This window comes from Chionomys nivalis, chromosome 19, assembly GCF_950005125.1.
Source record: "Chionomys nivalis chromosome 19, mChiNiv1.1, whole genome shotgun sequence".
NCBI lineage: Eukaryota > Metazoa > Chordata > Mammalia > Rodentia > Cricetidae > Chionomys > Chionomys nivalis.
The window spans coordinates 31529622-31542944 of record NC_080104.1 but is presented as its reverse complement, the minus strand read 5'-3'; the positions used below and the strand labels follow the sequence as shown (position 1 = coordinate 31542944).

The 13323-nt window shown below is 52.5% G+C and overlaps 1 protein-coding gene across 1 annotated transcript; it reads right to left on the bottom strand.

Annotated features, from left to right (window-relative positions):
• Positions 1-298: 298 nt before the first annotated feature.
• LOC130862087 (tyrosine-protein kinase ZAP-70) lies at positions 299-10113 on the bottom strand. The gene is made up of 12 exons (XM_057751474.1): positions 9706-10113; positions 9167-9327; positions 4575-4713; positions 4400-4484; positions 4282-4325; positions 4069-4120; positions 3565-3757; positions 2577-2783; positions 2086-2278; positions 1855-1995; positions 1645-1757; positions 299-605 (listed from the first exon to the last, which is right to left on the bottom strand). Exons 1-12 carry the CDS (start codon positions 10105-10107, stop codon positions 482-484), a joined length of 1854 nt encoding a protein of 617 aa, XP_057607457.1. The 5' UTR covers positions 10108-10113; the 3' UTR covers positions 299-481.
• Positions 10114-13323: the final 3210 nt, after the last annotated feature.

Sequence of the window (13323 nt, the reverse complement as noted above, 5' to 3'; positions counted from 1 at the left end):
TTGGCCTCCATTTCCCAGTTTACACCCCCCACCCCCCGCACCTCGTTCTCCTGAAGATACTCCTACAGCAGAGAAGTGGGAACACCAGCCTGTCTTCCGGGGGTGGGGTGTCTCTCTGGGGCAGGGCCTACTCAAGAGACCGCTAGATTCTTTCTTACCCGCTCCTTTCAGTACCCACCCCTTCCCAAGCCGCTGGCCTTGGCCCAGAAAAGACTAGAGGACACTCGAAGTGAAGAGACGTGGAGTTTATTCCAATGACTGACAGTGACCGCTGGAGGGCTCCTAGCTCCCACTCAGAAACAGGAATTAAGATGACCTTGGGAGCACGCCATCCTCTCTGCCCACAGCCCACAGTTCAGTGATGCTTGCCCAGCTCCCGAGGAAGGACCATGTGGAACATTTGAGAGCGCTGTGGGCCTGGGGTCTCAGGTGCCCCTGCACACAGCCCATCCTGGACCGAGGGTGTAGGGAGACCTGGGGTTCAGCCACATGCTGCCTCAGCCGCCTGCCCACACTGTGGGGATCCCTCGGCCTTGCTGGCCAGGCTGTAGTAATAGTTGCGCATGCGTTGTTCCACGGTCTGGAAGTCAGGGCGGTCCTCCCAGCTGTAGGGGCGGGGAAACCAAAACCCAACGTGAGCGGGAGGGCAGGAAGGTATTAAGGGGTAGGGAGTTGGGGGTAGACTTTCCGGGCTCAGAGGAGCAGGGGGACTGTTGGGTGAGGTCTTCTTGGTGCGAGAGCAATGGCGTTCTGGGGTGTCCACCCCAAAACAAATAGAGCTGTTGGCTTACAGAACACAGCTAAGTCGTATAGTATTGAGAGCTGTCCTGGAGGGTACAGAAACAGCAAAGTGAAGGTCAGAGTGGAAATTACTGCCCACAGGGAACAGGAATACTGGGTGCAGCCATGTTGGGTATGTGAGCCAGGCATGTGCTTACATGGAATTGGGATGGAGGTAGTCGCACGGTGAACAAGCTTGACCAATGAGGAGCTGTTCGTGGTACTGGGGTGGGGTTTGACAGGCGCTAGCCTCTGCCTTGGGAGTACTGGGCATTTGGGGAGGGAGCCTGCATTACCATGAGTTGAAATAGGATGAACGGACCCATCCCGGTCAGCAGCACTGTTTCAAAGTCAGTGCCGTGTCGTTTAGTGAAATATCGCATGCTGGGTTGTCAGGTTTCATAATCGCAATAAGGTGATGCCTGTGTGGGTGTCGCCTGTCATCTGCTCCGGGTGGGGCTGAGTGATGGGAGTCGAGCGTGCTAAGTATGTGGGTCCTGCATAGGTGGCTTCCCCGAGATGTGGGGCACTGGGCGTTTCTTGTACAGGCTGAGGATTAAGTGCTGGAAACTCGTGCTGGGCGTGGGACACTAAAGCATGCTGGGTGACAGTGTGACTATGGTGATTTAGCGCGGTCAGATCTGAGTGCTGGTGGTGGCAGGGCCCAGGGCTGCACTGCATGGCCAGTGTCCCAGGGAGCTAAGCATGGATGGGGATGGATTAAAGGTAGAACACGGAAAGGCTGACACGCGGGAGAGGATCTTTGAGTGGAACACTAGAGCTAAGGTGACCCTGATGGGGCATGAGAACTTCTTCTCCAGCCCCAGGACTGAATGACCAGACCCCCTCCCACCCGGAACTCACTTGTAGGTCCAGCAGTCGCTCATAAGTGAGTACATTTCGGGTGGACACTCTGGCGGGCATTCCATCCTCTTACCCTGCTTGATGAAGTCCAGGACCTCGGGCCCCTTCATTTTCTGCTCAGGCCAGGGACAAAGGCATGTGTGAGGAACCAAAGTCCCTCACACTGGTCCCCCTCCCCAGTCCACCACGGCCGAGTTCTGCCCAGCCTACTTTGTAGGGCTTCTGGCCGTAGGAGAAGGCCTCCCACATAGTGACCCCATAGCTCCAGACGTCGCTGCGGCTGGAGAACTTTCGGAAGTTGATGCATTCTGGTGCATACCACTTCAGGGGCCACTTCCCGGCGGAACGGGCCTAAGAAGGGGAGGTGCTGCTAGGACAGGACCCTGGGACCCCCAGCCCACCAGCCACCTCCGCCTTAGACACCACTGAGGTGGCACTCACCGTGTAATAACTGTCATCAGCACCTAATGCCTTGGACAGGCCAAAGTCACTGATCTTGGCATAGTGCCGATTGACCAGTAGAACATTCCGGGCTGCCAGGTCACGGTGCACGAAGTTCTTCTCTTCCAGATACTTCATGCCCATGGCTACCTGGTGCAGCAGTTCAGCCACATTGCTGACAGGGATCTCCTCCCTGGGTAGAGGGCAAGGTGGAGTGAGTCTTGTTTCCCATGAGCCATAGGTACAGCACAGAAAAAATGAGCAACAGCGAGGGGCCTGGCATCTAGAAAGTTCTTGTTAGCGGTACCAGATGCTCCATAAGCATCTGATGTACATAGGAGCCCTGGGCACAGACCTGCTATCACCGCCATGGTGCACATGTGGAAACAGAGTCAGAAGCACACACGTGCACGCACGTGCGCGCACACACATGCATGCCCTCCCAGCTCCATCCCTCCCACCCTGTGAGCAGCCGACCACCTCCGGCTCACTTCTTTCCAAGCAGGAACTTGTGAAGGGGCCCGCCGCCTGCCATCTCCATGACCAACATGAGTGCCTCCGCCTGGCACACGCCAATGAGCCGCACGATGTAGGGGTTGTCGAGCTGGTGCATAATCTCGGCCTCTCGCATCATCTCGTCCTTGTCGGCCTTCTCCGTACTGTGCTTCAACACCTTGATGGCCACATCGATCTGCTTCCTGCCCAGGGGCATGGCCGCACAAGCAGCGCGGGTGTGAACTGGGCAGGCACCTGCCGCCACCTGCCTCTCTCATCCCCCGAGTTCTGTAGTGCACCCTCTGGTGCACTGCCAGGGCATCCACTCCCCAAGATGCCTGGGACAACCTCAGCCTAAAACACCTCCCTAGGGAGCTCAGCAAATCCAGCTGGACCAGGACTGAATGAGCATGTGATCAAACCGGGCTCTCTCTCTGAATGTGGCTGACAATGAGGGCTGACTGAAAAGCCATTGATAATGGCACTGGGATTTGTCTCTACTGCATGTACTGACTTTTTGGGACCCTAGTCTATTTGGATGCTCACCTTCCTAGGCCTGGATGGAGGGGGGAAGGCCTTGGGCTTCCCACAGGGCAGGGTACCCTGCCCTCTCTTAAGACTGGAAGAGGAGGGAGGAGGGTGAGTGGGGGAGCGGGAGGGGAATGGAAGGAGGGGAGGAAGTGGAAATTTTGAATGGAAAAATAAAATTAAAAAAAAAAAAACTCCTCCCCAGGGAATACCTACACGTATGGCATGGCCTGTCAACACAGGGAACAGGGATACCCACTCTGCTAGAACTTCAACTCAGCCAACCCTTCTTAGCATAAGCCAGTGTCTCCCTCTCAGGGGTCCCCAGGCTTTCCACATAATCGTCCAGCATGTCACATCCCATCCCAGCAGGAGTCAGCTTCTCAGACAAGATACCCAAGTACCCACTGCTCCTGATTCTAATGCCCCCACCATGGAAGAAGCGGTCGGTCATACTTGCGCATCCGGTAGACTCCCTGGCGCACTGAGCCAAAGTTGCCACAGCCAAGTTCAATATCAGCCACAAGGAGGTTCTCGCGCTTCAGGAAGAGCTTCTTGTTCTTGAGCTCCTCGGGGTCACTGTAAGGACTCTCGTACACGCTCGTGTCCATGGGCATCGGCCGCGGCTTGTCTGGGGACGCTGCACGAGCTAGGCATACAGTCATATGCACCCAGGTCAGAAAAGGAAAGGGGGGAGGGGACGTAGAGGCCACGGGAGGCTCGGTCACACCAGACACATGGCCATAGACCATGGTTTACCCACACCCAAGTGTCTGCATGCACCAGGATATACAGACATACAGACAACTGGTATGTTGGGTATGGGTATGACTGCGCACAGGACAGACCCCCGCCAATGGCTCTGGCCGTGTTGTCTCTTGCTAAGCCCCGCAGTCCAGCCAGGGTCCCTGCTTCCAGTTGAGCATGAGCCGACCCACACCTCCACCTCTGCCAGCTTACCTGGTTCAGGGGTATATCCATCCGAGTTCAGGGTGTCAACTCGTCTCTGAGGCTAAAAGTCACAGGGTCAGCAGCAGTCAGCCAGACTGGTGATTCTTAGGGGCCCCACGCCTGCTGAGGGCACCCCAGGGACCAGCCCTCCATAGCCATCTTTCCTCCACCCCAGCATCCCCGAAGTCATCCACCCAGTGCTCCAAGGGACCACTGGCTCACCTGAGTGAAGGTGGACGGGTGGGCTGGGAGGGTGGGCGCAGCAGCTGTAGGGAGAGAAGGGACAGTGAGTATGGGAAGCCGTCTCCTGCATGCTAGTCCCCTCCAGCCTCCGCCTCACCTCCAGCGCTGGCACTGTTGTTGGGGCAGACCTCCTTCAAGCGGTAAATAAGCCCGTCTGCCTTCAGCTTCAGGTACTCCACCAGCTGCAGAAACGGGTGTCAGGTGGGGCCTTCTCAACCCCCAGGAGCCGAGCACCCCATCACAGGGTGCTCCTTGGAACATGGCCGGCCTACCTGCCAGAGAGTGTCAAACTTGGTGCCCTCGGGGATGCAGAACTTGCCCGCCTTGTCCTGGCTGATGAGATAGTGGTACACGGTTTTCCCATAGATCAGGGATAGCGCGTATGTACCCTGCTCCTTCCGGGGCCTCAGCCTGAAGGGGGAGGAAGGGTGTCACCCCATAGCAATAGGGGGCTTCCTGTGCCTCAGTTCCCTCTACTGACACACATGCTATGGGCTCCACACCCAGAACCTCATGAAGCAGCAGCAGATACTGAGAAAGCCATGGATGGGTGCCACTAAACTTCAGCATCTTTATGGTGACCGTAGGAGAGAGGGGCAGAGACCAATGGTAAGTGTACAGGAAATATGAGGTAATGCAAAGACAGACTTGAATCCCTTTGTAGGTGAACACTGATGGCCCACAGTGGATATAGAGCCAGGGGCATGGGTCTCTCATACACAGGAGCCACGGTGTTGAGAAACTTGCTACCCACTGGGAGACAGTCATCCTCAGGGGTACCTAATCATCAGGGGTATATTCAGCCATGTGCTTTGCTAACCGTGGAAAGAACACAGGGACCTATAATCCTTGGGTCTATACACACACATACACACAATGCCCATCATACCTGCACACACACACACACACACACACAGAGGAAACCCCATGGCAAAGTCATTCAACACCTCAAACAACACAGCCTCATTGAAGGAATACTTGCCTACCCGTGCATGGCACTCAGCCACTGTGGTGGTTTGAATGAGCATGGCCCCCATAGGCTCATACATTTAAATGCCTGGGCCCTAGATGATGGAACTGCTTGGGAAGGATTAGGAGGTGTGACCTTGTTGGGGGAGGTGTGTCACTGTAAAATGTAAGGACTATGCTAAGTCAGAAGTCCTTCATTTGGTCGTTGCATCCAACACACCATTCCACACCCAGACTTCTCACGTCTTCTTCCATGGTCTAGCCTGGTGAGTACCCCAGAGCACCCAATCCTCACTTTCCCACAACCTGCCAGATCTAGTCTGGGTCCCACATTTAGTGCCCCACCCTAGTCTGGCCACCTGTGCCTGCATTGCAGCCATGCCCTAGGCCTTCACAAGGACCTGCATTACCTGCAACCACCCACCAGTTGCTTCTAAGCCACCTTCCCCACCCACTAAGTACCCAGACTTTCTATGTCCTCCTCCAGGGTCCAGCCTCGTGAGTACCCTGACCTCCCCCCAGCCATACCTTTGCCCTCCTCCAGGGTCTAACCTAGTGAGTACCCTGACCTCCCCATCCATACCTTTGCCCTCCTCCAGGGTCTAACCTAGTGAGTACCCTGACCTCCCCAGCCATACCTTTGCCCTCCTCCAGGGTCTAACCTAGTGAGTACCCTGACCTCCCCATCCATACCTTTGTCCTCCAGGGTCCAGTCTAGTGAGTACCCTGACCTCCCCAGCCATACCTTTGTTGTTATCCACTAGATTTAGCCTGGCTCCCCCAGGCAGCACACAGCCTTGTCTGGCCTTCTACAGAGGAGCTCCAGGCTTAGCCCAGGATTGTCCCTACCCATCCCCCAAACCACAGACTCTCCAGTCATAGCCAGCCTTTCCACTCAAACAGATCTTCCCCCACACTTCAGGCTTGGACAGGAAGCACATCCTGTACACGGGCCCAGTCCTCTCTGTCCGTTTGACTTCATCCATCCAAAGCGTTTCCAACCTCTAGACCCAACCCTCCCCACACCTTCTCTTTCCCCCACCTGCAACCTACTCTGTCCATAACAAATTCTGAGCAAAGGAAGTCCATGTGCCCAGATTTCATCACAAGAAATCCAACATGAAAGATCAAGGCAGTATCTCCCCTCCAGAACCCACCAGTCCTAAAGAAATGTTAGCCAATGACAATGATCAGAGGTTCTCAGTCTGTGGGTCATGACCCCTTCAGGGGGTACAACAACCCTTTCACAGGGGTTGCCTAAGACCATTGGAAAACACAGATATTTCCATTAAAATTCATAACAATAGCAAAATTTACAGCTACGAAGTAGAAGTAAAAATACTTTTGTGGTTGGGGGAGGGGGCCACCACAATCTGAGAAACTGTATGAAAGGGTCACATTAGGAAGGTTGAGAACTCTTGGCCCAGATGAAATCCAGGACACAGAATTCAGTCAATCATAAACCTCCTCTGAGAACTCTTTAAAGAAGACACGAAGAACAAACAGCTCGAGGAAATGAAGGAGGAAGAACTCAAGGAGAATGATTGCCTGAGTGATGCCCAAGAAAACACAAGCATAAGACTGATGGAAATGATGGCGATGACCCAGGACTTGAGAATGGAATCTAATCAGGAGAGAAAGACATAGACAAGAACTCAAGACAGCAAGAAACCTCAAAGGAAAGCTTCACAAGTAGAATGGATCACCCAGAAGACGACTATCAAGTCTCGAAGATAAAATAGAGGATGTACACTAAATCAGTGAGGAACATGAAAAAAATTAAAACGGGAAATTTGGGGCACCATCGGGGGGAAAGGCCCTAGAATTATAGGCATAACGAGGTAGAAAAATCCCAAATCAATGGCATAGAGCAGATTGCCAACAAGATCATAGAAGAGAACTTCTCCAAACTAAGGAAAGACACATAGAGAGATAAAAGAAACACACAAAAACACTCAGAACACCAAATAGACAAGACCAGAAAAGAAAGTCCCCATGGACTTAGCATTTTTAAAATGCTAAGCATGCACAACAAAAAAGGTGTAGTGAAATCTGCAAGAGGAAAAACACAAGTCACATATGAAAGAAAATCCATCAGAATAGGAGCTGATTTCCCAGGGCTGGAGAGATGGCTCAGAGGTTAAGAGCATTGCCTGTTCTTCCAAAGGTCCTGAGTTCAATTCCCAGCAACCACATGGTGGCTTACAACCATCTGTAATGAGGTCTGGTGCCCTCTTCTGGCCTGCAGACATACATACAGACAGAATATAGTATACATAATAAATAAATAAATAAATTTTTTTTTATAAAAAAGAGCTGATTTCCCAATGAAACCTTTGAAAGCCCTGAGCACAGTGAAGTAAGAAAGAAAAAGCCCTCGACTTACAGTCTAACTCTGTCCGGTAGAACAAAATATCAAAATATTTAAAGTACAAGATTTTTTTGCTATTTTTTAAATTATGCATATGGGAAGTGGGTGTGTGCTTGTGAGTGCAAAAGCCTGTGGGAGCCAGAGGTGTTGGTCCCCTGGAGCTGCAGTTACAGGTGACCATAAACCACCCCCCAGTGGGGCCAGGAACCAAACTCAGGTCCCCTGGGAGAGCAGTACAGGCTCTTAACTGCTGGGCCATCTCTCCAGCCCTGCAAACACACTCTTTTTTTTTTTTCCTTCCACCAACAGCAGAGTCCTGGAGAGAACAGCATCTCTGGGGAGACCTACAGATCTCAGTGTGTGGTGAAAATCAAAAACCAGTTCCTTCAAGGGGGTCCTCGGAAAGGAGCATTCCCTGGGGGAGGAGGCAGAGTCATGGTCCAACCTGGCAGGACTCAGGCACCCATGAGAAGGGAGGCCCTGGGAATTGTCCTCCAAAGGCTTCTTGAAGTGAGCACTGGGCTTCCTGGAGTCATTGAGAGAGGCAACCACCAACTATCTCCACATCTGGATGCCTGAGTGACTTTGGCTGACATCTGGATAACATCTATGCACAAATATCTTACACCCAAGCAAGAGCACTGCACCTGGCAGGGTTTCCAGACACCCAGCAGAGTTCTTAAAAGCGCTTCAGAGGGTCACCAGCCTTAACAAACCCACAGACAGCCATAAGACCTAGCCGGTCAGACACACAGACACAAAGGCACACAGGATCAAGAGCTGACATGTAATGCCATCTTGTTCACGCCACTGCTTTGCATGTATTAACTCATGTGACCCTTTACAGAGGCCCCAGGCAGGTACCACTACAGGACAAGCTGAGGTGGTCTCAGCATCCCCACCCCCACCCCCAGAGCCTCTACCTCTCTCAGTATGAAGCCAGGGCCGCACCCCTCACTAATTCCTTCAGTTGCATTGGCTTCAGTGGTTCTCCAACATGCTAAGTCAATTCCTGCCTCGGGACCTTTGCACCTGCCGCCGGGTTTGTTAGGAGCACCCTGCACCCCAAAACATCTTCTCTATGTTGTTTGGTTTGGCTTTTCTGGTGTGGGAGTTGAACCTAGATCCTCTTGCATGCTAAGCAACGGCTTTACCATGAGCTCCCTCCAACCCTTTTTCTGAAGCTCTCCTTTCCCCTTCTCACATTCAGAAGCTGTCTTCTCAGTAAGCCTCCTTCAACCGCCTCACCTAGCTCTGGGGCCCCTTCCCACACAGCGTTCACCACCATCAGACAAGGGTTCTGTCAAGTTCCTGTCCTCTTGGGCTCAACACAAACGCACCAACTTTGGAGTCCTTCCAGTTTACTGTGAGGGCGTTATCATATCAAAGGACCTCTGTGCCTGCGCGCACAGCCACGGTCACCCACCAGGCCCATGTGCACACTCAGGTCTGCCCACCTGGCCCCCAGGAGCTCAGTCAACAAGCTCCCGGCCCTCATCACCTGGACCCCCGTGCCCTACATACAGGAACTTGCCGTCTGTCTGCGGGCCAGAATAGAGTTTGCGTTCGGCCTCCTCGCGAGTCAGGCTGCTGTGGTACCAGGGCATCCGCTCATGGGCTGTGGTGGCAATGAGCTTCTCCACCTGTGGGGCCTGGCTGATGATGGCCTGTTCTAGTGCATCACCCTGAGAAGGAGCGGAGAGGAGCGTTGTGGGCGTGGCCAAGTGAACAGCCACTGGAACCTGCTTGCATGGTCTTGACTCTCCAGAACCCACCCTACTCAGGCACAACTAGGGTGCATCTGCAAGCTGGAGGGGGTAGCCTCCATCAGCACGAAGGTCTCCCTCCTAATCCAACCAGGGAGGCACCGTAGCCAGGCCTCACCTCCTAGCCCGGCTGAGTTCATCAGCTTCAAGATTCTACACAATTTCTTGCTCAGGTATATCATGTGCTTTGTCCCTGTCTGCAATCTTCCTGTAGGGTACAGGCCCGCCCCTCATAATCCTCTCCAGCCATATGGCCACGCCCATGCCCCGCCCCCGCCCACCTGACCACTCCCTCACCTCCAGCTTCCAGGTCTGGCGCACGTAGTCGCGCACCATGGCATCGCGCAGGCAGTCGAAGACTCCGGGCTGCGGCTCCAGACCTGGCGGCCGATTGCATGGTTTACGCAGGTTGCAGGGCAGCCCGTCGGGGTCTTGCGAGTAGAACTGGCAGAGCTCGGCTGGGCCGCAGTGCGCCTTCCCGCCCGCGATGGCGTAGGTGCCGTTGAGTTGGCGCTCGATGGGAAAGTGGTGGAAGCGCACGTCGTGCACCAGCGACAGCACGTAGCCCCCCAGCGAGCGCAGGCACTGGCGCAACAGGAACAGCCCGTCAGCCATGCCTGCCAGCTTCAGGTGCTCCTCGGCCTCGGCGCGCGAGATGCTGCCATAGAAGAAGGGCAGGTGCGCCGCGGGGTCGGGCATCGCAGGGCCCTGTGGGTGCAGAAGGCGTGGCGTGACCGTCAGGGCCTACAGACCGCCCCAAACCCTGGCATTCAGGGCCAGAGAGAGCCCACAAAGATAGATATTTATGGAGTGTAGCCAGAGGCGCCTCATCTTTGCACCGGAGTCAGTTCCAGCAAGAAGTGGCTGTGTCCTGGGCACCCACCCGAGTTTGACTTTTCAGAAACTTGCACACAGAGCATTCGGACACCCTGAACCGTCCATTCATTTTCCCTAACAAGTGGTGTTGTTCTTTGCGTTTTAAGCTCTATGCTAAGGATATTACATATAAAATGTTGTCATTCCCTGCCCTCTTGAAAGCCACACAAGTGGAGGAGGCAACGGTCAGTAATGTGATAGACAGGAATGACCATTACCGCTGCAAATTGAGGTCAGGATTTTGAAGAGTGAGGTTAGCAAGAAAAGAGCTAGAATGGCCACCTCCTTCGAGCCCAGGGCAGAAGGGTGAGGGACAGCTACCTCCTCAAAAACCATGAGCGGAGAGAGTCAAGCAGAGCAAGGCTAACAAGCAGCTCATCCGAGAATCTGGCCCCAGCCTTCCCCACTTCACAGCGGTGCCCTCGGCCTCTATAATTACCCTTGCCCTGCCCCTCGGCCATGCTGAACCAGTGTCAGAAAGCATGAATTATTCTGAATATCCATCCATAGAGAGGTGGTTAAGAGCCAGGGTTTAAGTCTAATGTTATTTCTGATGCAGCCATTTAAAAAATGGGGTGTGTGGTTGGGGGAGAAAAGAAAGAAGTGGGGGGAGATAAAAGAAGGGAGGGGAACACAGGCATGGTGGCTCCTGTCTGTAGTGCCAGCATTTGGGGGAATGGGGCAGGAGGATCACATGAATTCAAAGCCTGGGTTGGGTGAGTGGATCAATGGGTGGGTGGATGGATGGCTAGACAGATAGACAGATAGATGAGATAGATAGATAGATAGATAGATAGATAGATAGATAGATAGATAGATAGATAGATAGATACATACATACATACATACATACATACATACATAAATAGATAGATACATAAATAGATACATAGATAGATAAATAGATACATAGATAGATAGATAGATAGATAGATAGATAGATAGATAGATAGATAGAATCTGATAGACAATTTATAGGTGTCTACCCTGAGGTGCCTGGAGTGATGCTAGTATCCCATGTTTTGTTAGGGTTGGGGTACACCGGTGTTTGAATTAATCAAAACTCAGTGTGCACTTAAGATTCAGGCATTTGCTCCCCCAGGGAGAGATCTGCATGCAGAATGTTCAGGCTGTGATGGGTGCTGTGACTACAGTGTTGGAAACCATTTACAGTACAGACAATGGATGGAGAGGGCTGGGTAAGAAGGTTGTCAACTCTTGTTAGGCACAGTAGTCCTAGAAAAATCTCTGCAAACACTGAATTTGTGATTACTGAAGAGCAAATACAGGCTTAGGTTCCCTGGCCACGTGACCAATATGTAACTATTGGGGAGGGGAGATGAGGTGGGGTTTCATATAGCCCAGGTTGACCTTGAGCTCACTATATTGCTGAGACCGATGAATTCCCGCTTCCACCTTCTATGAACTTGGATAATAAACCTGTGCCAACATATCAGGCTTAAAGGTACAGCCTAGGCTGACTTTGAACTCATGGTCCTCCTGTTTCATCTTCATGTAGCAGGTTCCCATCACAGCTGTGTGTGTGTGTGTGTGCGCGCGCGCGAGTGTGTGTGCACACATGTGTTTCAAATCCCTTATTGAATACACATTGTTGGGCTAGAGCCAGACCTCTTTGGCAAAGCATCTGCCTGGCATGGGAAGGCCCAAGAAATGTGCCACCCCACAAAAACAAGAAGCAAAGCCCCATACTGCTCATGCGTGGTGGTGACGTGATCAGCAGTGACTCAATATTCTTTCCATTCTGTGTATATCTGCAAATAGTGGGAAAACACCATATTATTTTGAGGATTGCAAAGTTTAGCCAGTAGGTGAATTCTCAAATATGGAATCTGTGAATAATGAGGGTCGATCTCTATGATAAGTGGAGTAAATGTGGCCTGTAGAATCCAGGAGGCGACTAGGAGAGGACGCCTCAGTCTTTCCGCTCGGTTTTCTTTTTATGCAATGCTGGGGGAAAATGTTAGCTCATCATAACATTTACTTGTTATCTACTAAGCTGACCCAGGAAGGCCTCCTGGGCATAAAGAGATAAAGAAGGGGCCCTGTACTTTGCATACAAACAAAGACGGGGTAGAAGGGTAGGCTTGGTAGCTGAGGGAGGCCGTGTCTGCCCTGAGTATCCAGGGATGGGCAAGGATGGAGGCGGAACTGAGGAAGATACTTGGATGATGCTGAGAACGATCAGGCCAAAGCCTCAGTCTGGGCAGCTGGGGGCCTTTGATCACATGGCATAGGATGGGAAGCCAGGCTCGAAAGGCCTCCGGATGCCCACCGCCAACAGTCAGTGGTGAGCAATGATCAGCAGCCCGCATGATCAACAGTGCTGTCTGTTTCTACCTGGAGAAGGGTGATGACGACACACACCTGTGATCCCTGCTCTTGGGAGGCTGAGACAGGAGGACTGAGATAAGGCCAGCTGAGATAGTGAGAGACTGTCTCAGAAAACCAAAAATGAAAGGGAGGGAAGGGCAAGAGGGAGGATCCTTTGATTTTTAAAATCATTTATGTATGTGAGTGTTTTATGTGCATGTATGTCTGTGCACTGTGTGTGTGCCTGGTGGCCATGGAGATCAGAAGAGGGGTGGAGTTATAGACAGTTGTGAGCCCCAATATGGATGCTGGGAATCAAATCTGGGTCCTTTAGATTGACCACTGAGTCATCGCTCCAACCCCAGGAGGACCTTTTTAGAAAGTCTTTCAAGAGAGCATTCCATGAGACTATTTGAAACAAGTCACAGGCTCCTTGAAAAAAAGAAAATGGAACCTGACAGAAAACCCCCCATGGGAGTGTTACAGCAATTGCATTCATAACTGTCCGAAGTTGGAAGTGATGTATTTCCCAACAGGTAAAGAGAAGCAGGTGCCTACAGAGCAGACGGCACAGCAGCATGCAGAGTGAGCGAAACAGGCACAGCGGCTGCAAACCGGGCTGCAGTCAGAACTGCAGTGTGGAGACCATGTCAGTGGCACCGTTGGGTGGGACTACAAGATGAAGGAATTGGGGAATAGCTCACAGTT